The sequence below is a fragment of the Rattus norvegicus genome, chromosome 9 (genome assembly GCF_021556685.1).
Source record: "Rattus norvegicus strain SHRSP/BbbUtx chromosome 9, alternate assembly SHRSP_T2T, whole genome shotgun sequence".
Lineage (NCBI taxonomy): Eukaryota > Metazoa > Chordata > Mammalia > Rodentia > Muridae > Rattus > Rattus norvegicus.
The window spans coordinates 55,794,314-55,822,104 of record NC_141542.1 but is presented as its reverse complement, the minus strand read 5'-3'; the positions used below and the strand labels follow the sequence as shown (position 1 = coordinate 55,822,104).

Genomic DNA, 27,791 nt, shown 5'->3' with positions numbered 1-27,791 from the left:
CATTGAGAAGACCCTACTCAGAGAAATGGTCCCATTTCCAATGGCCAAAATGTTCCACAATTGCTCCCTTCCCTGGCGTGGGATGGCCGGGCCCCACTGGCTAAACTTTGCCATTTGGCCGTCAGGTGTTTTATTCGTCCAATCCACTCGGCTTACTTTCATTCAGTATTTCACATAGCTCTTGCTTCACTGTTCAGTTTCTACCGCAACACATTCTCCACAGCATGGGCAACCCAAATTACAGTCAGGTGGCAGTAAAGCAACAGGTGACACTCAAGGCATCACAAAGTCTTCAATAATAATAATAATAATAATAATAATAATAATAATAATAATAATAATAGTAATAGTAATAATAACAATAACAACAACAGCAACAACAATAATAATAATGTGACTTCACATATTTGCTCGATTTGGAGTTTCTTCAGTGATGCTGAACCAGCCGTCTCCCAGTGAACACGTCAGGCCTTCCATGTCTACTGAACACGGAGCTTTGAGGCAGAGCTGAGGCAGAGCCCATAGCCTGTTTCCTTGATACACTTGAAGACTCCCCATTAACTAATACTTAATCAGGCTTCTCAGCGATTACTTTTGGTTGGTTGGGTGGTTACCCGTTGAAGAGCGACTTTAGAGTCTGCACCGTGAGCTTCTCATAGAGCAGCTAGAAGCATGCAGTCCTGGAGCAGTTGGTCACAAGGCCTCGATACGTTGTCCACAGCATTATCTCGAGGGATTCTCTCGGAGGACTAGATGCTCAATGCACAGGGACCAACTGGAGAGATGAGTCTTCAGCAAATGCTGCACCAGTGTCGTTTTCTCTTCTTCCTCTTGGAAGTCGATTCCAAAGACTTGAGGTACCGAGTAGATAGCCTGCTAATGAGAAAGTTCTTTTTTTTTTTTTTTTTTTTTGGTTCTTTTTTTCGGAGCTGGGGACCGAACCCAGGGCCTTGCGCTTCCTAGGTAAGCGCTCTACCCCTGAGCTAAATCCCCAGCCCCGAGAAAGTTCTTTTATTGTGTCTTGTGCCCACCTCGTCATTTCCAGTGCCAGTGTTTGTGCTACTCCTATGAAGAGGCAGTGTCTTTGTGGCATGTGGATTCCAAGCGAAAAGGAGCATGAACGTATCGTTGTTCTTCACCCGTTCCATCTATCCTGATCTGGCTTCAGCCTACTCAGCCAACGGTTAGCCGCTCATACACAGTCCTCGTGTTTGGCCCAGTTGTTTCCGCCTACCCTTGCTTAACGATGCTCTGCTTTGTGTGCGGTCTTCTTTAAATTTTATTTATTGTGTCTGTAGATCAAGGCATAACAAACAGGTTAATGGATATCAACTTACAATGTTGTCTGCACAAAACATAAGTTACCACTGGACTCCAGGTGTTTTTCGGCATACCTAAGTCATACTTGTATTTATTTAGGATACTTCATTAGGTGTTGAAGAATTCTAGTTGGTCTTATGTAAAATTTTCTCTGATGATTTATTGTTCTGTTTTGCTTTTATAAAAATGCATAGATGATCAGACTTCTGAAGTTGGTGTACATCAATCAGATATCTTTTAACGTCATAGCCCAAGTGAAGGGGCTACACCTGCAGCAGAGACCCCTCACTTCTACTTGATAATAGGCCCCGTCAGAAAGAAGTTATTAGTTTAGTTTCGCTTTGCTTTGTTTTCTGAAATAGGCCATTGTAGAAACCCTGGGCAAGCGCTGGAAACACCAGCCTTTCAGAGAGCCCATGATTCTCCTTCTCAGTCTCTTGATATTAATGGGGGGAGGGCATAAATGGCTGTATGAGGTGAGTGCTAAAGACTTTACTGAACAAGGTTGGATGCTGTCTGGAAGGGTGGATGGGTTCTGAATTTCCGTAGTGCCTTCGGAGGAAAACATCTGCTGAGATAATTTATTGACTGTTCTATTTAAAACTGTATTTATTTTTAATAAAGAATACTTGTGATACTAGTTTTCCAAAATAGGGTCATTGAATTGTAGGAAGTGCTTAGAGTAGTGTAGGATGACCAGAGGGGTCTTTTTAATTAATTACCACTGTCACTATTTAAAAGATGAAAGTTGGGAAAGGGGGACCTTTTGGAGTCTGGCGCTATGATTTAATTGAGAAGAGAAAATTGCGTGGAGGGTAGTCACAGCTTCATTTGATACCTTTCCTGTGTCTTAGCCATCAGCAGAAGGACACATCAGTGGGTTTGCAAAAATCTACCCTGGTGTTTATAAAATACAGTTTTTACACTCAGCTGTCAGGCAAGGTAGAACTCCTGAAGAGCAAGATAGGGTTGTAAGATTCCTATCTCTGTCCTGTGGGTCAGCTTCAGGACTACACTGTGGAACACTGGGGCAGGCTGATGCTGTGGTGCTGGCTGCTTCTAACTAGCCCTGACTGGCTGAAGACTGAGTGTGCCTAACCAGCCTGAGCACTGGCTGAACGCTGGGTGTGTCTACCCAGCCTAAGAGACTCACCATTGGCTGAATGCTGGGTCTTAGTAGTCCAGGCTTTAGGAGGATGGTCTATCTCCTAGGGTGAGAGGGTTGACATAGAATCATGATTATTTTCTAGAACACGAAGCACAGACCTTATAAAGGTACTTTGTGGCATATTTTGTTCTACTGTGTAGAAACTCTTGAGAACACGTTCTGAGTAGCGTGTCCACTCAAGGATGGTCCATGAAATCTAAGAAGCCTGTCTCTTGGTTCAGCAACGTAAAAACCAAACACAATCACATTCAGCTCTTAGGGATAAGGCATTTTCTAAAGGATCTTGAAATTTTAAAAATCGTTTGTCACTAATGGCCCCCGGGGGGTTGTAACAATGGAGCATTTAGGCGTGCAGCGGAATCTGTCAACCCAAACAGTGGCAGAAAAACAGTTTGACCAAAGCCGGGAACAAAACACCTTTCATCATCTGCCGCCCGCAATCCTCCACTTGGAAGGGAGGGAAGTGGAAAAGGGGTGGCAGATGGAGACCGTTAACAAGAAAATGGGTCATAGAATAATTTATGAGCAACTTGGAAAGTTATTTTGATAGTAATAAAAACATGTAGTAAAGCTATGAAGGAGAACATGGGATGGTATGTGCTCCATCTGGTCGAGCGGGGAAGGGGAGGACGAGGAGATATATGGGGAGGGGGAAGCAGAGGCCTATGGGGAGGGGGAAGCAGAGACCTATGGGGAGGGGGAAGCAGAGGCCTATGGGGAGGGGGGAAGCAGAGGCCTATGGGGAGGGGGAAGCAGAGGCCTATGGGGAGGGAGGAAGCAGAGGCCTATGGGGAGGGGGAAGCAGAGGCCTATGGGGAGGGGGAAACAGAGGCCTATGGGGAGGGGGAGCAGAGGCCTATGGGGAGGGGGAAGCAGAGGCCTATGGGGAGGGGGAAGCAGAGGCCTATGGGGAGGGGGAAACAGAGGCCTATGGGGAGGGGGAGCAGAGGCCTATGGGGAGGGGGAAGCAGAGGCCTATGGGGAGGGGGAAGCAGAGGCCTAGGTTTATTGTTCGAATGCCTCCGCTTAAACTCTTGGGCGCACAAACATTTATTTTACTGTTCTTAACGTGTACCTATGCGTCATGGGTGATATATTCTGAACTAAAACATTTAAGAAAGCAGGCAGCCATTAAACAGGAGTCAGGAATACACTCAAGGATTAAAATCGGGATGTCTTGCAAATCTTGAATTCCACGGTTCAACATCCAGTAGGCCAGCATTCCCATCTGGGCGGAAGGGGGACCAGACAGCGTGTGAGCAGAACGCAAAGCCCAGAACTTAGCCCAGGGCCCGAGTTCTCTGTCCCATGACTATGATTCCTGTATCTCACACCCAGAGCAGCAGATGAAGTGGGATTGACGATGACATCGGTTTTTTACAACACTCTCAACCCACACCATAATTTGACCAGCGGTATTGCTGAAAGTCTGCCCTGTTAGCAGTTTAATCTGTTTCCAAAAGAAATGCAAAGGAGGCATGAATGTGAGCAGCTTCCGTCCGGGGTGACGGTGGTGACTGTATTGAAGGAGGGTCTCTGAATACACAAGGTGAGCTATAGGCGGAAGGAACAATATAAGCACCACAATTATACAGTGTGGTCAGGAGAAGTCAGAGTCCTGTCTGCCTGAAGTTTCTGGGCAACAGACACATAACACAAGATGACAGTTGTCGGTGCGGGCATAGGACGTCCCGTCAGACAGTGATAGGCACTAACAAATGTGTTCACTAATTTGTGGTGACTACTATACCATAAATATGTACGATTTATACTGTGCACTTCAAGTGTACATACAGGTTTTTCAACCAGATAAAATTTTTAAATAAAGGGATTAAATTTTAAACCGTCTAAAGTGCAAAGCCAGTATACTGGGTATAGGTTCTATGTGGATTCCTAACCCTTCCTAACCCTTACACCTTTTGAAATAACTATATAAATTAAAGGAAAAGTAGACACTGAGACACATTCTTGGCCTATGATTATAGACTAAGGCCTGTGATGATAATCTCTTTAAAAGTTACTGTTTTCTTAATTTATTTCATGCAACCAGTGTTTTCATGCATGCCACAAGTATGTCTGGCACTCCACAGAGTCAAGAAAGGGTCACATGATCAGAGGAAGGCCGATTCCCTAGGCAGTGGGGTGGAGGAGTGTTGTGAACCGCCTGGTGAGTGCTAGTAACTGAGCCTGGGGCCAAGTGCTTTTTAGCTACTGATCCATGTCTCCAAACAATCCCCCCCACCACCACACACAAGTTCCTCTTCTTAATTGAACTTTAATATCATTAAAAGGGAAGGAGGGAAAAAAGTAATATGTCAAAGCAGATAGAAGACAACCCTAAGAACAAAACTAAGGAATAAACAGATTCAGAGATGGTGGTAGGCGATTGTTTGAATCCTCTGGGATTTGCTATCGGCTGAGGTGTGATGAGTTAGCATGTTGGTACCTCAGTGTTTCCCAGACTTTGGTGTATGTAACAGGAGAGTTTCATAGGAGCTTGTTAAAAATGGAAGCCATTGGCCACCCCCAGGACTCAGACTCAGATGTTCTAGAATAAGCCCAGCAATGGGTAAATGTATTAAAAACCCTGTGATCCTAGAGGTCTAGGTAAGGAATGACATGCTTGATGGCCACTCTGTGACTCTGAGGCAACACATAGTCCGGTGCAGTCACGTGGATCTGAGGAGAACCTCGGAAGACTGAGTGGGCCAACGGGGGAAGTGCTTAGCCGGGCAAGTAGAGCGTGATGCTAGTCAGGAAACTCACCCAGATTCTCCAGTGTGCTCCGGACACAGGACAAGCTGAGCTGTTTTTCTGTGGTGGGATTTTTAATTGGCGCCAGGTTAATAAAGTGGGTGGATTTGCCAGCTACTCCTGAGGTTTGAAACACCCTAACCTTGAGCAGGTTAAAACGGCAGTTGTATACTCTTGCTCCCATTCCTAAGCCTGACAGTTTAGGTAGGAATGGCTTGTCCAGCTCCTTGTTAAAAGTTGTGCTCAGATCGGTTCTACAATTTTTCCTTCCTTCCTTCACATCCTGCCTGTTGATGGCAGGAGAGACTGGAGGGAGGGCCAAGTTCATCTTGATCCTCAAGCTCCGCTGGTGTCCGATTACCCCATTGGCTTCAAAGGAAACTCATTTGACCAATCAGAATTGAGGACTGGGGGAGGCTAGCCCACCCATTTAGAGAGAGAAAAGGAGATGAGTATTTTCCAAGAGATAATGCAGTGTAGCACAGTAGAGGTAAATTTATTTAATTTGTTCGGGGAGAGGGGACATTAATAAGATCCTATATAGAATGCATTTAGGGTCCATTTGAGGAGATCTCGCCCATGTGGAAGGCAGGTTAGGAAAGATGTGGAAAGAGCAGCACGCAATTCTTCGAGCATCAAAGGAGATGATGATCCAGTATTTATAAGGCATTCGAGGAGGTCGAGCTGAGTGGGGCTTACAGGATGGTTGCAAGGTTTCAAGCAAAAAATCACACTGATGACCCAAGCTGGGGCTTACGTGTGTGTGTGTGTGTGTGTGTGTGTGTGTGTGTGTGTGTGTGTGTGTGTGTGTGTTGTGTGTGTGTGTGTGTTCCACCGTTACATTCCTGTACCTTGGTGTTCTTCCCACCTGAAAATCCACAAGGTACATTCAATTCACTTTATTTCCCTTCTGAGCTCCTGGTTGGCTGAGTTGGAAGAATCTCTGTTCTTGGAAGAAAAGCCAAGAACCAGAAAAGAAAATCCCGGTTTCGGTCCTAGCCGATCATGGGAGATTTGCAATGGTTACCTTAAAACTCTATGCTGCAAAAATTCATTCAGTAATCTGTGATTATTTCAGGGTCAAGTGTCCATTATTCAGTCCTACAAGCTACCCGTGATGATCATAATTACTGCAAGTAAGTAGGGTGCAGTATTATGCTCTAAGTCTCTCAGTTATGCCTATGTGAGTGATGAAATTATAGCAACAGCTTGTAAAAGGGGTATCTCCTGTATTTAGATAGATAGATAGATAGATAGATAGATAGATAGATAGATAGATAGATAGGTATATAATCCGATACCCGCAAACATAGACACCAGCTCTGACTATTCATTTATTTTGACTGATTAGTTTAACAGATTTTTTCCCCATTGAGAAAATAAATACTCATTTGAGCAATCTTGAAACTGTTGTACCTAGGCAAAAAGTTCAATGAGATGAAAAGATGTGTCCCTGTGGTCTTTTTCTAGGAAAATAATGCAAAAGGGTAGACATAGAAGTAGTTACCTCCCAACCCCCACCCCAACCCCAGATAGGATTTGCAGTGTCTCCCAGGACATCATCGGACCCCTGTCCACGGGTGATCCTTCTGCATAGACTGGCCGATATCCAGGACTACAGACCAACCTGAGCCCAGCAGGCTTTGCTTGTTCCTAGTTGCCAACCTGAAGTCAGGGGGAGACATTGGTGCCCTTGGCTGGCAACAGCTTAATTGGCATCTGAGTATTTTCCAAATTGCTATCCTTACATGACTGGACTATCCCCTTACATGCCCGTATATAATCCAATACCCTAGTAAGCAGAGGCCCAAGTCACAGATAAGATGGGATCCTAATGGTGCCACGGTATCTAAAACTCCTTGCCTGCTTTAAAAAAGAGTTAGGCAAAAATATATTTTTTGTAAGATGGAATTTTAAACTTTATAACATAAACTCTCAAATACTGATACAGCGGAGTAACCCCAAATGCTCCATTTTACTGAACTTGTCTAGGTACTGGATACGAAATAATCCTTTATGACATTTCAACTGTGTCTTGATCTCCATTCAGACTTCTTGATTTGTCATCTCTTGGGACAGTGTAATAGATGTATAACAAGAATTCTCTGATGTTTAAAATATACTTTCATGAATCTGCTTGTTCTGCCTTTGTTTATGCCCGGGGAGGCCAGAAGGGGGAGTCAGATGCCCCTCCCCAATAGGGGCTGGAGCTTCAGCCAGATAGGAGCTGCCATGTGCATGCTGGGAATCAAACCTCGGTCATCTGGAAGAGCAGCCAGAGATCTTAACGGCTGAGTCATCTTCCCAACTCCCAGATCCTCTCGTTCTGAGGAGATAATTTGATAACTATTACTGTTTGAGCATTACCTGTCCTTGGCGTCTGTTACCTGTTCCCTCCAGGAGGAAGGTTTCTCATTGTTCTTCGGACACTCCGTAACTTCAGTTATATTTAATATTATATATAGATTTAATTAAATTATATTGTGGATATCCCATGTTAGTACAGTGTATGTATCACACGAGCTGACTCATACCTTTACTGTAATGAGGAGGAGGAGGAGGAGGAAGAGGAGGAGGAGGAGGAGGAGGAGGAGGAGGAGGAAGAGGAGGAGGATGGTGATACTTCATTAAGATTTATTTGTTTTGCCTGCTACTTTTTTTTTGGTCCATCTAGGACACCACATCTTAATAAAATAAACAGTTGGATAAAAAAAGCTGTTTAAGACCCCACCTAGGATGCTGCATATTTTGTTGTAAAATCTCCTTAGACTGCAGTAGACTGTGATAGCTTCTCAGACTCGCCCTGGCTTTAATGGCCTCGACCGTTTTAAAAATATGCCAGGAATTTGTAGAAAGGCCCCCAGTTTGGTGTTGTCTGAAGTTTCACTGATGATCAGACTGAAGTTGCAGATCTGGAATCTTGGGATCTTGGGATCACGTCTTATGGAGGATGGCTGTGTCGTTGTGACTTACCGTGTGTCATTAGGCTTTGTTTCTAGAAATTATGTACTGTGGTTGTTATACTTAGGTTAAGTATTTACTTCCTCAGTGTGATTCAGAATACAGACATTGTTCACATCTGTATATCCAGTCGTTCTAGAACCATTTTGAATAGATTATCTTTGCTCATCAAGTTATCCTCTGGCAAACTACATTTATCAAAAAATAGGTTGACCACTTTATTCAACTATACCACTTCAGTTTTCTTTTGGACCTTTGGGTCTGAAGATTAAATTCTTTGAGAAATTCATACTGAATACATTGTGTGTTTCTTAGATTTTCCTCTCTCTACTCATTCCCAGATCCATCCTCAACCCCTTCCAAATATTCTCATTCTCTCTCTTCTCTCTCCCTCCCTCCCTCCCTCCCTCCCTCCCTCCCTCCCTCTCTCTCTCTCTCTCTCTCTCTCTCTCTCTCTCTCTCTCTCTCTGTGTGTGTGTGTGTGCTCCCCCCCCACTCTGGTTTTTAAAATCCTCCTGCCTCAGTGTCCCTTGATGTTTCTTAAGCCTTGAGAGGGAGGATCAAAGGAGGAAGAACAATCTTAGGACGAGTGATAGTAGGCACAGGTGATAGGAAAGGGAAGGAGGAATGATGGGAAAGAAGTTTAAGGGGGCGATGCATGCAGGGCTGGAATAGAGAAGGCAGAGGGTGGTAACTAAGACTAAGAGTCCTTGAAAGAGCCACATGGAATCCCGTTTTATAAGCTTTATATATGCAGAATATATAAAATAGCATATATTTCATACAAATGAGTTTCATTAGTGTCTTAGTGAGGGTTTCTGTGGCTGCAATAAAACACCATAACCAAAAATCAAGTGGGGAGGAAAGAGTTTATTTGGCTCACACTTCCACATCATAGTCCATCACTGGGGGAACTCAGGACAGGAATTCAAACAGGGCAGGAACCTGGAGGCAGGATTTGATGAAGAGGCCAAGAAGGGGTGCTACTCACTGGCTTGCTCCCCATAGTTTTCTCAGCTTGCTTTCTTATAGAACCCAGGACCACCAGCCTAAGGATGGCACCACCCACAATGGGCTGGGCACTTCCCCATCAGTCACTAATAAAGAAAATACCCTACAAGCTTGCCTACAGCCAAATGTTATGGTATTCCCTCAACTGAGGTAACTTCCACTCTGATGACTGTAGCTAGCTTTTGTCAAGAAGACACAAAACCAGCCAGTATAATTTGTTACCCTATGAAAAGGATGTGTTCCCCCCGCCCCAGAACCACAGGTAGCTGAATAAAACGTCCTATCGTGTGTGGAAAACCTCCCCTCAAGTTGTTGGTCATAAGTGTCCCAGAGTCATCCTGAATAATAGAAGACTTTTGTCTGTGCTTCCGGTTAGCCACTCACATGATAGCGGTACTCTATTGCTAAAGAGAACATACACTTTGGCCACAGAACATAGAGACATCAAGCTGGAACTGACCAGAGAGATTCCTCCCACTGACTAACTTTCATAGAACTGAAGGGTGCTGTGCACGGTGTTGGAGAAGAAAAGTCACCAACAGTCTTACCCAAACGTGCACCGTGAGAGTGACAATAATAACTGGCATGTATGGATATGCCAGTGGCGTCAGGGATGGCATCAATGTTACAGGAGTAACCAACCACTTTCTACTTGGACTTAAGACCCCAATGCAGAAGGAAATGCATGCCTGGTACTGTAGCCCTGGTCAGAACTCATGGTCAGGGCTTTCACAGGCCCTGTTGTGAGTGTACTGCTAGTATTTGGCTAAGTAGACATAGTGTCGAACTGTCCTCTAAATCTGTGTCTGTGGACCCATCGATTCATGCAGCTCTCAGACTTTGTCAGAACACTGTCTTTCTGTAACAGATAACAGTCAATGAAGAAACTCACAACCCGTTAAGTATAGAGAGTAAGAAAGAGTCTATGGGGGGCTGGGGATTTAGCTCAGTGGTAGAGCGCTTACCTAGGAAGCGCAAGGCCCTGGGTTCGGTCCCCAGCTCCGAAAAAAAGAACCAAAAAAAAAAAAAAAAGAAAGAAAAAGTCTATGGAGGGGCCAGCCATCAGTAAAGCTTAATTTTAGCAAAATAGAAACTGTGACGTGGTAGGTATCAGGACGCTCTTTCATCACAACATCACAAGTACTGCAGACTCCTTGTCTGATTTGCTAGGCTGACTGGCGTCTGCTCGGCGCTGTTTCACTGGGTTCAGGGCAGGCATACATAGCCTGGCCCTGAATGGAAACTGCAACTTCGCTCCAAAGCAACTCTGCATCTAGAACTGAGTGAAGCTCCTGGTCTAGGTGCTCCCAGTGATGTGGTAGGACTTGCCATTGTCATCTCTAATGACTACCTACGCGATGGCCCTGTAAATGTCCTCTCTGTCAGTCAGCCTCTACTCTTCATAATAACTCACCTGTGAGACCAACCTGAGTACGCAACAACGAAGCAGTAGATAAAACTGGAACTATTTGATTCAAGGAAGTTATGTAACTTGGTAGGAAAATAAGTACGACTGGAGATAATTGTATTAAGCAAATTAAGCCAGCCCTCATCGTATTAAGATGGGTGTTTATCATTTGAGACTCCTAGACTATATACAGGTATATAAAATCATTCATATATATAGGTGTGTGTGTGTGTGTGTGTGTGTGTGTGTGTGTGTGTGTTCAAACACACACACCCCTATAAGTAATATGGAAGTAAAAAAAACCAAGACTTGTCTTTGGGAACAGAGGTGACTAATGAGAGTGGTGGAGAGAGGAAGCAAAGGACATGGGAGCCTATGGGTGGAATGTGCCCATGTACAACATGATTTGCAGAAAGAGACCCCATGGGACACAGTGCCCCATATAACAGATAGATGATAGATAGATAGATAGATAGATAGATAGTCAGATAGATAGATATAAAGGATTATACAATACTACTAAATATTAACATAATTGCAAAAATCAGTCTGAGCTTCTAGGTTTATGACTGACTACAGGGGAAGAATGGGGTTTGTTTTCATAATCAAGAGTAGGTTTTCTTACACAATATATTCTGATTACTGTTTCCTCTCCCCCAGCTTTGCAGTGAGCATGGTTGAGCAGGTGCCTCTGTGGTAGGATGAAGGGTTCTTTGTGGGTAGGCAGGCCCAAGACTGGTATATACCTGGATTTTTTTTTATACCTGGATTTTTTAAAAAAGATTTATTCATTTATTAAATATGAGTACACTGTAGCTGTCTTCAGACACACCAGAAGAGGGCATCAGATCTCATTACAGATGGTTGTGAGCCACCATGTGGATGCTGGGATTTGAACTCAGGACCTCTGGAAGAGCAGTCAGTGCTATTAAGCAATGAGCCATTTGTCTAGCCCGGCATACCTGGATCTTGGGAGTAATCTTTCATGTTCCTGAGGAACCACCACATTGCATTCTGTATCCAAGCTTACATTCTCCTTGCAGTGGGGGAGCGCCCCTTTTGTCTCACACCCTCACCAGCATGAGCTGTCACTTGTGTTATTGATCTAGGCCATTCCGACCAGGGTGAGATGAAATCTCAAAGTCGCTTTGATCTGCATTCCCCTGATGAGTAAGGATGTTGAACATTTCTTTTAAGTGCTTCTGAGCCATGTGTGATTCCTCTTTTGAGATCTCGTTTCTGTTCTAGTTTTCGACAGTCACACCGGGTGCTGCTCCCAACATTGGCCATTAGTCTCCTGAACCCTGTAACTCTTGGCGTGTCCTCTGTCCCTGGGAGACTATCCTTTTAGACCACTACTCAGTTCTTTGGAGTTGGACTAAAGGATGTTCTTCCTGATTTCCTTCTTGTCAGGGAGCTAGCTCTAACCTGAAATACTCACTGTGCTTTTAACCTTGAAAGGGCTTTTAATCTTGAGACTTTCATTGACCTTGAACAACCAACACAAATCTGTTCCTGCCACCGTCTGAACACTGATCACTGACATGTATAGTTATGGTTGAGGGCATAGACATGGTCCACGAAATTGTGTCTACGCAGTTGACCCTGCCCCATGACACGCGTGTGACCTTGAGGAAGATACTCGTGTACAAAGTGTGGATAATAATGGGGCTTGCTTCATGAAAGCGTGATTACTGACGGATGCTAAAGCCGTTAGCACTGTGCCTGCAAAATTAGACTCTCCAGTGGGATTAGCAGCTACAACTGAGACTGTAGTCAGTCTCCTAAGTCAGAGGTCCAACAGGACATGCTCGACAGTCCTATCTACCACCTGCACAGCCTGTCCTCTAGAACGGCTGACTCTGTCTCTAATATCCCCTCCTTGAGAAAAGGTGGAACTATTACTGTCTTCAAGTATAATTCAAAAAAAGCATAAACAGCAGGGAATTCAATAGGGAGGGAAAGTACTCCAAAGGAAAGGAAACATGTTTCAGGAACCGTTGGGTTGAAATAGAAGCTACAAGCCGGAGGATTTTTCTTTTCTTTTTTTTTAACCTGCTGTAGGGCCATATGGTTGGAGAATATGTTGATGCTGCTTCTAAGATCCTTGAGTATTTTAAACTTGACATGTTATTTTTTTTAATGATTTCAAACATCATTTCTTCCCGAGCCTTTCCCAGCGTTGCGGTAATACCAAGCAGATGGCCCGGCAGCGCTTGCATTTGCATTTCCCGATACTGCCGTGTTATCTGCAATATTTCTTTTCAGAAACCCGCGATCCGTTCTCTACCTTTTCAGAATGGCAGCGATGAAATCATAAACAGGGTCCCAAGCCGGTAGAAGCGGGGACCGCATATTCCGAGTACTGTGTAGCGTTTCAGCTTTTATGGCGTTTTGTTTTGGGTTTTTTGTCATTCGAGGGAGCTCTCATTTTACTGCTTCCATGAGGGAACAATCCTCCTCCTCCTCTGTCTTTCTCATAAGAGGTACGTTCCCTCGCGGCTGGCCCCAGCATTCTCGGCCTGCTTACGTTCATACGGGTACATTTTCTAGAGTAACTGTGTTTACTTATTTATTGCCTGGCCCCTGCACAACAGAGCATCTGTTCCATGAAAGGTGGACCCTGGTTTGTTCGACCCTTAACTTCATGCACCCGCCAACACAGCACAGGGTCTGTGTGAGTCAGTGGGCACAGGAATCAGAAATAATAGCCAGATTTCTAGGAACTAGGGTTTCACAAGCCAGCTAGCTCTCGGAGCATGGCTACTTTCCCCCTTCTTCTGACTTTCATCTCATTCTGGAAGTTTTTAAGGGGGCTTTGCTGCTAGCTTCTCCCAATTGTCTTTCTTCCATGGTTCTGTTTTTTGTTTGTTTGTTTTCCCCTCATTTTTGTTGTTTAAAAAAAAAACCAAGAGTGTATTATTAAATAGACAGTCTCTTGGGGTATCTCTTTCCTCATTGTGGGCACAGCGGACTAGTGCCAACAAAAAGGCATTTTCTTGCTTCACAGACTGAAAGCAGGAAGCAGGACAGGCTGTATTGATCAGCCCTGACTCCAGGCTTTGCCTTAACAAAGCTCAGCCCACCGGTGTTCCTGTTAAGATGCTTTGCTTACATGCTTCTGAATGAGAACCAGAGACTGCCGAGGTGTCCGCTCAGCTCACGGGCGGTTAATGTAGCGGGCTAGCCACGCCTGGCTGTTGCATCGCCAACTGGTCTTGGTGTGATCTCCCGTTGATCATCATTGCTCCCGGCTCGTGACTGGCATACAACGCCTTTCATTAACTGTCTCTGTGACTCCAGGCCAGAGCCGCTGGGTCTTAGACCTGAGCAAATGGGAGAGAAAAGTTAACGTGGCTGAGGCTCCACTCTGCCATGTCTAAAAAAAAAAAAAAAGGACCGTTTGCTCTAACTGTTGGAAGTGTTGGCAGGTCATTTATTAGCAGGAAAACAAACCCTGTCTCTCGGCTCAGAAGTACGGTAGGAGTTAAAGACACCAGTTTATTGCTACAGCCACGTGTCAGCCATGTTTGAGGCTCTACCTGGTAACTGTATAGCCGTGACAGTTTCCTGGGAGAGAAAAGGGGCACCAGCTTGCCTAGAAGGAAACTTTGATTTCTCCACAGCCAACATTACAAAAAGGGCTAAAAAGTGAGAGTCGTTGTGTTTTGGCTTGGTCTTTCTCTACCCTCAGCCTCAGTATCGCTGGGCGGCAAGTCCATGAAAGCCACAATCAGGGATCCTCATAGAGTATAACATTATAAAAGGCAACACAGGCACAGAGACTCCAAAAGTGTAGAAAATAATAATTCTGATGGTTTTCTGCAGCACAACGGTTTCTCAAAAAATCAAAACAGAAACAACAGGTAAGAACTGAGCAACTTAGGGAAGGGGAGATATAGGAAAGGGGGCAACTGGAGTTGAGCTGTCAACACAGTAGACATCAAGATCAGCCATGTTGTGGGATAGCATGGACTCTCAGTATCTGCTGCCTCACACTGGAAGACTTTATTGCCCTATGAGAATCGCTGTTCACTGTGCAGTTTCTCAGTAAGTCCAAGCACATGACACTGCCTACTGTGGTATGCATGCCTACTGTGGTAGTTTGCAGCCTACTGTAGTCATCCTCAGCCTTCCGTGGTAATTTGATCATCTTTGGCCTAATGTGGTAGTTCGCAGCTTACTGTGGTAATGTGTGGCCTACTGTGGTAGTTTGCAGCCTACTGTGGTAGTTTTTGGCCTACTGTGGTTATCTGCAGCCTACTGTGATAGTTTGCAGCCTGCTGTGGTTGTCTGCAGTCTACTGTGGTAGTTCGTGGTCCACTGTGGTCATCTGCAGTTAAAATGTACGACATTCTTGTGTTAGGGCTGGGTAGATAGAACATTGTCAGAGCCCTCACTTCACAAGCATAAGGCCTGAGTTCAATCCTGAGAACCTGGGAACCTCTGTCAGTTCTTGGGGCGTGCACTTGTAATCCTGAAGCTGGGAGTGGGAGACAGGTAATTGCTGGGACTTACTGTCAAGCCAGTCTAGCATAATTGGATAGCTCCTGGCCAATGAGAATGTCTGTCTCAATCAGATAGACAACATTCATGAGGAAGACACCCATGGTTGTCCTGTCTTCGATATGCACTCCTCACACACATGCATCCCTAACTCAGACATACATAGAGTGCACATATATGTGTACAAGCAAAATTGATTTAAAAAAATAATAAAGCATAAAAGAATTTTATGTTTGGTCTTGGGTTCCACTCCCAAGGTCACATAGTTAATGGGAACATTGTCCTGCTGGGTTGAGTTTTGTCAGCTTGGCACACATAGGGTGATCTGGAAAGAGGGAAGTCAACTGAGGAACTGTCTCCTTTAGATTGGCCTCTCAGAACGTCTGTGGAGCATTTTCTTGAATAATGATTGATGCACCACTGTGGGTGGTGCCATCCCTAGGCAGGCAGGCCTCACTGTCACATAATTAAGGAAATTGAGAAAGCCACAAAGTCTAGACAGTAAGCAGCACTGAATGGGCTCCACTTCATTCCTGCCTCCAGGCTCCTGCTTCCACTTCCCACCTTGCCATGGGATGCAATGAATTCCTGCGTGTTTCAAATACACCTCGTGTGCACAGACTGGCATTATAAATGCTTTTGTGTGCACATCTCGATCCAGCATGAGGCTAGATGTGGAATTCTCCACTCATGACAGCATGCCAGCGTTCAGAGAAATGACAGGATGAAGCATCTTGAATTTCTGATAGTTGGACTATAACGTTTATATTTGTTAATATAGTAAAAAAAAACTAAAGGGATACTAAATGTGAGGCTTAACGCTGTAGGGAGGCTTTACAACTGAGTTGTGCATTGTAAGTGATATGCTGCCTGTCACTGCTTAGTGGCAGGTGTTAAGATAGAGCTCACCTTACCCAACTCTCCCTGGCTGTTTTGCTTTTTCTTGGTTTGGGATAGGGTTTTGCACCATAGCCAAGGCTGTCCTTGGGCTTGTGACAATAGTCATTAGAAGTGTGGGATTGTAGGCAGGAGTCACTGTGCCCAGCTTCATGTTTTTAAACTAACGTACTTTGTTTTTCTTTTCCTTCTGTTTCTTTGGTTTCACATTATATGTTAGAATTTGAAGGTATTTTTATCCACAGGGTGTGTTTCCCAGCCTTTTGGTAGATTCCCTAAGTTATGTCTGTGTAAGACACCTCGGTCATTTTTTGTTGACCTTACCCTCATTTATTGTTTTTTTTTCTTTTGCACCTGGGTTTTTCATATTTTAAAGTTATTCATACTATTTCACAAGGACATTATTGAGCCTTTTTCCTTGAAAGTTGTTATATATATAATATATTTTGGTCAGATTATTTTTTTTCTCCCCCAATTCCTCCCAGATCTTCCCACATACCCAAGATCATATTCACTACCCATCTTGTCTCCTGTCTCTCAGAACAAATACCGAAGCACAAATGAAACTCAGTAAGATAGACAAATGACAACAGCACCTAGCCACACATACACACAAACACACACACACAAACACATACACAAATACAAGCAGACAAGCAGCTAAATACACACACAGAAACAGACACACAAGTACACACAAACACACACATAAACACATACATAGACATATACACAAACAACATCTAAGCACAAACACAGAAACACACAAGCACACACAAACACATGCATAAACACATACACAAACACATAAACAAACAACATCTAAGCACAAACACAGAAACATGCACAGACAAGTACACAAACACACACACACACACAAACTCACATAGGTACATGCACACACAAGCACACAGAAACACACACAAGCACACACACACAGTCATGGTAGTTCCTGGTGTTTGCTCAGATCCTCAGGCACTATTTTCATGGCATTGATATAATACTTCATCTCTTCGTCTCAGGTTTTCTGTAAATGAAAAACAGTAAGATTTGTTTAAAGGTAGCCCTGTAGAAACATTTAGGTGTAGGAGCGGGATAAACAGTTTCTAAATGTTTAAGGATTCTTGAGGATTTGTTGATCATGTTGTTGTCCCCTCAGGCACTGGTTAGGAAGGAAAGTTTTGCTGCAGTGTATCTCATGAAGAGTTAAACTGTTTCCAATACCAGTCCTGTGTGCAGCTCATCCCCTCTGCCATGAAATGCCATTTCACTCTGATTTGATGGAGCCTTTTCTCCTGAAGCCTTGCTTCTTCCAGAGAGCTGTGCTCAGCATGGTAATTAGGGACTTGATGCTGTGCTCCTGGCTGCCTCTGGAGCTCTTCTTTCCCAGAACTGCAGTCCCCACATTTCCCTGGCAGGCTGTGCAGTGTGTGTGTGAGTGCTAAGATTTGGGGAAAGCATGTTACAACCAAGGCTGTGGAAGGAGAATCAGCCAGGGATGCTAGCTTTTAATTGAAGTTTAGTTGGAGTTTCAATGAGGTGAGACTGTTATGACAGATTTCAAAACGCAATGATAGAAAAATGAGGGGGGGTTCATCAAAGTCACAGTAAACAACTGAGCAACAGCTCAGCGGCTCAGCGTGAGGCAGCAGCCACAAGCCCTCAAAAAAAAAAATACAGAGTAATTAAAATTTACATTGTGCAGCCTCCTTCTCTGTGGGTATCTTTCCAAGAGAAACAGTGATTTTATTGTGAAAAAAATATAAACGCAAATTTGGAGATGTAAATTGCATGCATGTTTCAGCCTTACTCGTAAACAGAAAGTTATCAAAGTATAAATATAATCCAAGCACATAACTAAAGTAGGAATTAGAACCGAGGGAGAGCCCTAAAATCAGAAGGCTTCTCCGGGGGGTTGGGGATTTAGCTCAGTGGAAGGCCCTGGGTTCAGTCCCCAGCTCCAAAAAAAAAAGAAAAAAGAAAAAGAAAAAAGAAAAAAGAAAAAAGAAGGCTCCTCCGGCCCCTTTCTCCCTCCGCTACTCACTAATCTACCCTTCCTGTACATTTGGGGGAAAGACCAGTTGGATTTCTATGTGCCCATCTCTGAGGTCATATATACTCTTTCTGTTCATTTAGTTGGTTAGAAAAGAGAATGGCTTCTGACTGTCTTTCTCCTCCCCTTTCGCTCCTCACTTCTCTGTGTATGATGTAGAGGTTTGGTGACTGAGAGGCCATGGCTAAGTGTTGAGTAATGTGTAACATCAACAGATGAAGAAGATGGCCTCAATGCTCCAAGAATCCTTTGATCTCCCCACTGTGAACATGAATGTCATGCCAACTAGAGGCAGCCCCCAGTACTGAGCACAGGGAGTTTGCCTGAACTAGAAAAGTCCCTGGAGGACTGATAGAAATGTGAGTGGCCCTGCCTTGGCCACAGTTGTTGCAGTAGTGTTTTTCGTTAGAACCCTTCATTTGAGCCAAGTTTCCCTGTCTGTTAAAGTCATTGGATTTTGCTGAAAGAGCTCCAAGGTGCCTTCTGAATCAGACTTCCTTCAATGCTGTGCCGTGGACCCACCCCAGTGCAACTGGAGCCCTGCAGCTTCAAACCAATATGGTCCCCTTCTTGAGTCCCCAGGAGGAGAATTATTGTAGAGAAGACTCAGGGGCTCACTCTGCCCGACTCACTCAGGCTCTGATGCAAGCATGAGGCTTCCTCAGATGGCTACTGGAAGTCATTGTCCTGGCCTCAGTTTAGCACTTTCTCTTGATGGTCACTGTCTGTCTGTCCTGCCCATCAAGTCTGCACATCCATCAGGGGGAGCCAGTGTCATAATCCTATGTACTCAACGGGAACAACAGTGCTTCACAGTGCGTCTGCTACACCTTTCTCTTCATTACTATAGTAAGGCAACAGGAACTTACAGGAGAGTAGGAACGACCGTTTTAAGAACAGTCTGCCCCCTATGCACAGCACATCAAGGGAAATTAAAGTTTAATTTTCAAAGGAGGCATAACTTTCAGATCTTTTTAAAATTAAATATGATTGCTCCCCCCCCCCCTTCTACTGCTAACCCTTTCCTTGCACTCTTTTGCTCTCTCTCAAATTCCTGGCCTCCAATACTTTAATTGTTGCTACACACACACACACACACACACACACACACACACACACACACACACACACACACACACACACAAATGCAGCCTGCTCAATCCTAGTGAAACTTGCATTTATGTTTTCAAGGAAGACCATTTGGTGTTGAATCAAGTGTCTTCTACCTCGGAGAAGAACATTCCTCTGCTCTCGGTGTAGCATCCTGTAGTTATGTGTAGGGCTGAAACCCCATGTGATTTCCTCTTCTGTATCCCCATGTCAGTCCCTGTTGTCCTTGCTCAGCTCTTGTTGAGACGGTCATGTTGATGAGACCTCATGGTCATGTTGAAGAGACTGCATGGATATAGCTTCTCTGACTCTTACCCTGTCTCTGCCCTGCAATGGAGGCTTAATTAAAGGCTTCAACCTGAAGTTGAGTTTGAAGTATTTATAATAGGTTGTTGTACCCTGGGTAAAGTGAGGAAACATTTATTCCTTCTAATTGTTTCTAAGGTAGGAAATAGAAAGTATATTGAGCGGTTAGCATTTGCTTAGTCAGCATTCCATCTCCTACAAATGATTGGGGACGTCAGTGTGAAAGAAATGGTTGTGGGTTTGGAGATAAAATTTCCAACTGAAACCACTGATTCTTCGCACTTAAATAATCAGAGGGGCCATTCCTCTGAATGGGAGTGAAACCCTGGTGTGACTGAGACTCTTCTATGTAGCCTTTGGGATGATTGTTCCATGTTTCCCCTTCGCAAATGCATCAGGCCATGCCTGCTATGACAGACAGCATTTTTCAAGATCAGTGCTCATTGTTGGGAACATCCATGGACAGGGAAATTTCTACTGCTGGGCCTCAGGCATCCCACAACCCAGTCCAGTCACTGCTCTGTGTTACATGGCTTCCTTTCAAAGCCTTGTTGACTTCTTGGGCCACAATTGGCAGGGGCCACACAAATCACCAGTCCTGTGCCAGTAAAAGGTGAAGTCACATGCGAGACTTTTTCCAAGTCTAGTGTCTTCCTTCATGCTGACCTACTAACCAGGGCAAGGAGTGGGGAGACATCCATCTCTGTGGATGCTGCTGTCAACCTTTTGAGCATTAGAGTTGATTCTTGTGAGCTTGGTGAGCCCTGGTGTGGCAATGTATATAATCCCAGAACTTGAGGGCTCAAGACGGGGAGTGGTAGGTTTCAAAGTCATCTAGGCTATGAGGTAAAACCCTATCTGAGACAACAAGCCAAGGTGGAACAACTGCAGAAAGAGACACGTTTGATACTTTGCTTGCCGTCAGCTGATATGAATACTGTACACAGAGAACACTGTTCAGTTCAGTTGACACATTTTGTATGGAGTGTGTGCTAAGTGGAGGGGTAGTTGGCAGTATTGAGTTGGAGTTATAGGGAGTCTAGGATGAGGAAGTCATGCTCCTGAGAGCACCAGGTTCAAGTATAGCCACTTTGAGGAGACTGTAGGTAAGCTATGACCCCAAAGATGCCTTGGAATTAGCTAGAAAACTACAGAAGGCATTCCCAGAGGAAAGAGTTGTAAAGAAAAGTCAGTGGGTTTGACTAACAGATCACAAAAAGGAAAAAAAGAAAAAAGAAAAAAAGTCTCGTTCTAGTACATTGCCCTGTGCTGCGGTTGGCACCCTTGAATTACAGGGCCCACAGAATGATTTCCCCGGGGACCAGAAACAGCACACCCAACAGTAGACGCTCATTGCTTTTATGTGCCCATAAAGCCATGTCCTTTGCTGTGTAACCAGCAGTAACTAAGCAGTGTCTGTGGACATCAACATGCTCTCCAATCCCCTGGGACCTGAGGCCATCACACCTCAGCATGGCCTACTGTGCAAGGCAGCATAGGTGACGGCGAGCTGGAGCTTCTGGCAGGACTCAACACCAGCATGATTGGCAACACCCATAGGACCCTGGCTGTTCTTCCTTTGCATTTTGTTTTGGACTCATCCTGCGGCGTGGTGTAGGATTTGAGGACTATGATCTAGACTTTTATTGAAGCTGTGGTGACCATCATATACCCACCCGGTCCACCGCACATGTTTCATGGGTAGACTGGATCTACTTTGTGGTAAAGACAACGGTTTCCAGACTTGGATGAAGCCCAAGGTGGATGGACGGATCTCAGAATTGTGGAACGTTTTCAGTGACTCTGGGAACTTTCCCCACTTCCATTAACATAGTGGGAGAGCTCTGAGCATGCATATGTATGTGGCTCTGCAAGCCAGGAAAGGGGAAGCAGTAAGAACTGACCAATGAGAGCTGGTCGTCAGGGCATAGCCTATCAGCACTCCCTGCCTCAAACATTCCCTAGTCAATGTTGCTTTATTCCCCAAGTAATTTGGAAATTTGGTTGTCCCCCTCTTTTTGTGACCCTAATTCCATTGGATCAAACCTGATTTATCTTTCCTTTGCTTTCAGGAGAATAGATCTGGAGAAACCAACAGCTGTGTGGAAGAAATAATTCGGGTAAGAATGCTCTTTAAAATCTTATCAATGCGTTGGTCATGCCTATAGCGTTCCCAGAAGAAGGAAGTCCTGTGGCCACATTATCAAAGTGATGCTTCGTGGTCCCTTGTTTGGTGGTTACCTATTCTGAGGATGGCCATCTGAGTCACCAAAGTGACACTTCATGAAACAGCAGTCTAAGCTTACCCAACCCCTGTGCTTTGTGGCACTTGGGTGACATCATTAAAGAGATTAGCTAAAGGCCAACAAGACAGGTGTTAGGTGAAAAATACAGCAGGATTCAAATCTGTATGCACCCAGCCGTCACCTGACCATTCCTGAATATTCCTTTCTGGGTCGGCCAGGAACTGCCTTGTGATTTTTCCTCTAAACTTAATTAGAATCAGAAGCTCCAGCTTAATGCTGGAGTCTCAAGTTTATTTCTGTGCCATATTGAGGGTTTTAAATTTCTTTGGTACTGTGTTTGCCCGTCCTTCCCACTGCCTCCCCTCCACATGCAAGTTTCACACACAAATGAACAGGCTTGGCACTGTATTAGCGTGTTCCAACTTAGAATCGGGAAGTCATCATCAACCCATAGTTTTTCTTCCCTCATAATCTTTTTTGGGGAAAAAACTAAAAAATTCACAGTTCTCAGAAAACTGATATTGCACTGGGCAAAACACCAAAAGAAATTATACCAGGTGGTGTGGCCATTCCCTGGAAAGAGGAGGGCATTCACATGTTCCTGCCTTTTGAATACCCTGCATGTTTCTCCATGAACTGCCAACACGTTCAAGTATTATTACATAATTACTTGACTTAAAATTTTTACCTTCACAAATCATTTTTTAAAAAAACCAGGATATTTTTCTTCCTGAAAAGTGTTCTTTCACAGACCTTTTTAAATATCGAAGTTGGTCAGAATAATTAAAGTTAGAGTGTTTGAATTTGTAATGAATTTTTTTTAACTTCTTAAGAAAGCTGTGGTCAATGCACGAAGGTTTGTTCCTTTAATTATGTTGAGTCCATATTTTATTTAAGAAAACCTGTGTTAGTGGCTTCATTTCAGATTAAATGATGGACAGTATTTGATGCTAATAAGCCTTTCCTAACTCTTTCAGTGTGCTTTCATGTTATGGCTAAATTCTCCAGTTAGGCCCCTTTGACTGACTGTGGCGTCCACATTTGTGTCCCAGCCTCTCTTGCTGTAGTTAGACACACCTCCTCACACCATCCTGTATCTGTTCTGAAGAAATTTATCATTTGGCATCCCTTATCTTTCTCCTTCATCCTTGCCCTCCCCCTACAGGGTCTCCCAGACTGGCTGGATCCCACATTTCTCCCTCCATTGTCTGGTTGCTGGGATTCCAGTTGTCTCCCATACACCATGTTCAACTCTGGGCTTTGAATTCTCATCTGTACATAGCGCTTGAAGTTGAAATAAAAACTCAAGTAATGTACACATTAAAAAGGTATACTTTAAGGAAACTAAAATGCATTTAAGTGAATCAGAGTCTTCCAGTCAAGTTTAAAGCTTTTGTTCTATAAAGACAGACAATGGCAGCCTCACCCTACCTACCCGTCTACCTTCCTACCATATTGCCTCAGAGCCTCCCACTGGGTGCTGCCTCAGCCGCAGCCCTCTTCCTGTCAAGCATGATGAAAATCGAAAGACTGGAGCCCTGTAGTAGATGGTTGGGTGCCCACACAGTAGGCTGAAGTTTCCACACGTTTACTGGCTGGGCCTGGACAAGGGGACTGTGCGAGAAGAGAATGAACTATTTGAGCTCTCTTCCTCTCAGAACCTTTTGGAATTCTACTCCTACATGAAGCAGTAGAGGTATCAGTCGTGCAGTGGAGTCTTGTACACTGACCCCCTCAGTGTCCTTAGTAAGTGGGTAATGGAGGAGCTACCCAGAGGATGCTATGTCCCCAGGAGTGCCTGGCTTTTTTCTTGCTAGCCCTTGGCTCATTCAGTTGGCAGTTCTCTACCATCATCTCCTCTCCTCTCCTCTCCTCTCCTCTCCTCTCCTCTCCTCTCCTCTCCTCTCCTCTCCCCTCCCCTCCCCTCCCCTCCCCTCTTCTCTCTCTCTCTCTCTCTCTCTCTCTCTCTCTCTCTCTCTCTCTCTCTCAATGTACCGTCTCCCCCTGCCCCCTAGGCATAAGCCCAAGGCTCTTTTCTACTAACAGCCTCAGATACAATGTAATAGCCTCAGATACAATGTAATAGCCTCAGATACAATGTCTCAGCCTCAGATACAATGTCTCAGCCTCAGATACTCCCTATGTGTCTATCCCTCCTGGACTGTGGCTCCTATATAAAGTCAGTGAGCAAGTGAATGAGTGAGTTTTCCTCCAAAGGAAAACCCAGAAAGCCATTGTGATGCCATTGCTGTGACTCATGGATGTGGCTGGTTGTTTTCTTGCTGTCTGGTTTCCATGGATAGCATCTGTAGAGCCCAATTTTCTTCATAATTTTTCTGCTCTGTGACTCACTTGGGGGAAACCAGATGTGGCCAAGGTCATCAGGAGTAATTGTCTGGAGCCATGCTGGGTAATGGGTGATGCTCTCTTGTGAAGGAAGCAGAGGGTCTCAGAATGGTGATGGTTGGAGTTCGCATGTCCTCTCTGTGTAGAAAGGCATCTGGGGAAACATTGGTGGGCTAAAAAGCCTTGGCCTCTTACCCTTGTGGAACTGTCTGTCTATTCGCAGTGATCCAGTTAGGAAATGCTGTCACACGAGCAGTGACAGATTCTTGGGGATTTATGTGACCCAACCATGTGCTGTATGACCTTGCTTGTGGTTCAGGCTAGTCTCACTGAGGAAGTGACTGGTAGGACATTGCTTGGGAAATGAAATGAAGAGGCCCCAAGCAAAGGAAACAGGAGAACCTGTTGGAGGCCTATGAGGTCAGGGTAGGCCAGATGACCAGAGAGTGATAGATGGAGACAGGAGGAGCCAGTTAGGTCTGGCCTCCCAGGCATGCTCATATGGAAGGGAACTGTGGGGTTGGTAAGAAGGGTGATATGCTCACTTTGACAACTTCAGTTCTGGATTCTGACAGGCACACAGGATGGAGTAAAGAGTCGAAGAGAGTAGGAAGGAAGGGTGGAAGCCCTTGAACAATGCATAGGAGAGATGTTTAGGGGTGCAGACTCAGTGAGCAATGGTGGCATTCAGGATTACTCCTGTTTCAGGGAGAGAGAGGAAGTAGGAATCCATTTTCAGGCATGCTCTATTGAGTTGACTAGGGGCATCCAAGGAACAGAGGTGGGCATGTAAGTGAGGTAGCTCACAGCAGACAACTGAGGCAATGGGTAATAACAGGACAGAGAGGACCACATTTTCCCAGAGAGAGGCTGAAAACAAGAGAGCAAGTGCTTAAGGCCCAGGAAGGGAAGGTCCAGCTGTGAACAGAAAGGGAAATTGGGTGGTGCATAGGGCAGGGAGACACTTTGAGCGATAAGGTGTCGGTCAGTTCTCAGCGATTGAAGAAGGGAAGCAGGGCTCTTGTGCTGTCACAAGGATTCCCATGTGTGAAAATGCCAGCTCGTGCATCCACGCAGTAAACTCACACAGGTTTATGGCTTGAGTTGCCAGCCAATCGTGTCTCTAGCTTAGGCTGCTTCTCCCTGCTTTTATTTTTGCTGAGGTGACTGTTTTCAAATCATTTCACACATTCTAAAGCATCATTGCTTTCTTAACTCTTACTCAGAGAACTTTTAATCCTGGGAACTGATAAATCTGTGCCTTATTATGAAATTCTCTTACCCAAGAGTGGAATTATCACTAAGTCCTGTAAAGATGGGCCATGAGGGCTTGAAACCCTCGAGGCTGACATATGCTCAGAGTAGGTCTTTCTGTAAGTCATCCTGTATCTCCCCCCGCCCGCCCCCCCCCCCCGCAAGGTTCAAGTGGAATAGTACCTCAGTGCCTTTCATTGCAGTGCCCATTAACATAGAATGGCATTAACATTTGTTCAGCCAATAAAAGCCCTTTGCAACAATAATGGAAGGAGTGCGGGGCTGGGGTCCAGGATACACAAGTTTTATACAAGAAGGTTTTCGGTTATGCTTCACTGAGAGCACCCCCACTAAGTGCTATGCCTTATAATAACAACCAAGGGGCCAATTGTGGTTCTGGTTTGAGTTTAGAGACCATTTGAGTGTTGTGTCTGAACAGATTCTTTTCCTGGCTGTCATCTCTAGTGTGAACTATCCATGGTGAGCGCTCACACAGGGTTGTGGACTCCCATTTATATGAAAGGGGTAAAGGATGCTTGTTTAAATTCTGGAGATCCATTTCCTGACTTTATAATGGAACGGCCTCCAGGCGAATGCAGGAAAGGCATTTCTCCCCCCCTTAATTTCCCAGAAAACTGAAGATCCTTGCTGTACACCATCTCTGGAGAGGTCCGTGCATGGTAAACAGTGTCATATGGCTTGTGCATCATTAAAGCCTGTCACAAGGCCAGGCTCCGGGGGGTGGGACAAGAGAGGCCTTGTGCTCAAACATCTACGTGCTCCTTGCCCCAGATGAAAACATATTAGCTGCTCTGTGCCTACAGAAACACGAGAAACAAAGAGAGGACTTGTTCTGAGTGCCTTGCTTGGGTCATTTGGAGGACTGGCTCAGGTCACATCTCCTTCACTGCAGACCAGGGCGGCTTTTTGTGAAAGTTAGTACTGTTTCCTTTATAATTTCTTTTAGTTTGTTTCCAATGCTGAAGATTGAACTCATGATACATTGAAGCCCACCAGTGACAAAAATCAACCCCTGAGAACTGTCAAGGAATAACATAATGTGACCCCCATTGCTTATTATAGAAAAAGGAGCCAGCAGAAATCTGGTGTTATAGAGAGAGTTCACTAAACAAAACATAGCATCTCACTCAAAGATAAGCTAGGACATTTCATAGTGTTGTGTTATATGTGTTCTTCTTGCTTATTGATCATCTGAATGTTAAGGAAAGAAATTTTATCTGTTTATATCTCACTTACATCTGTAGATAAATTCTTAATTTAAAAAAATCGCCTTTAGTCCATTGGGTTAAAACCAAAAGCCCTGTATAAAGGACTACATTCTTACCTCCCAAAGGTGTCCGAGTGACGCATTGCAGGGCCAGTCTGGCCACATTCTGAATGCTATGCTATGAGTCTATAAGGAGTTGAATCTGTAAGAGAGGAGGGTCTGACCCAGCAGACTTTGGGGTGACAGCTAACCGTAACCCCGAGGGACGATGGAGGCTCCTGCTGACAACACCCTGCTTTGGTTCTCAGTATCCTCCCTCCTCATCAGTTAGGAGTCATCCAGTCATGAGCAGGGCAGTAGAGTTAGTTAGATCACTCGGAAACTGTCAGCAGCCTGTCCCTACTTCCTGCCCTCGCGGGGGAAAGCACCTCAGCCTGTCCACGGGTGTCTGTCAATATTTGCAGCCATGTTGTCAGGTTTTCCTGACATGGGTTGTGAATTTCAGTACTGCAGGAATGGCGGCAGTAGTTAAAAAAAAATACTCCATTTTAATGTGTGTTCCATCCATGAGGGGCAGAAAATACCTACAAAATTAGTAGACGTGCTCAGTGCCCTAAGAGCTGCTGAGGCTCAGTGGGTGGGAGAGGTGATTTACTGGAAGACGGGCAGAGAGGAAACAACGTGCAGATATGCTCCTTTGAGAATCAGCCCTCCTGGGCAGGTGGGGTGCCCAGGCCAGCCCCACCAACGCTGGACTAGAGAGCTAGGGGCAGGAGTGTAGCCACAAGGCGGTGGTCTCACCAGCCTCCTCCACTCATTGGGACTACACGATGACACATACCCCATGCAAACTCTCCGAGTATCTCCTCTATCTTACCCTCTCTGTGTTTAGGGGAATAGTGTCAGGAAAATAGCGCTTAACGGTGAGTCACGTGGAACAGAGGGCAAGCTTATTTACCTGTACCCACAAGTGAGACTTACCATGGCTGTGTCTTTACAGAGCAGGAAGTACTAATGCCTGTGAAATCACGGTAGGCAGCCAGACTTGAAAATGTACAAACCACCCTCGAAGGCATCACTTATTTTTACGTTGTTTTTTTTTTTTCTTTTCTTTTTGAATTGATGGGTTAAAATTAGTGTGTGTGCGTTCTGTCGCGTGATAGGACGACACATTGTACATTTCAGAAAAGTTAGGGGAAGAATTCCAAATGCTTTTCACAATG

At 44.8% G+C, this 27,791-nt stretch overlaps 1 protein-coding gene across 4 annotated transcripts in view; it reads left to right on the top strand.

Moving 5' to 3' along the window:
• The window catches only part of Aff3 (ALF transcription elongation factor 3), a 494,860-nt gene that overhangs the window by 239,998 nt on the left and 227,071 nt on the right, over positions 1-27,791 (top strand). For all 4 annotated transcript variants that reach the window (NM_001413892.1, XM_087566657.1, XM_087566656.1 and 1 more), the window contains 1 exon segment: positions 21,567-21,614. In NM_001413892.1, the coding sequence (NP_001400821.1) occupies positions 21,567-21,614 (48 nt within the window).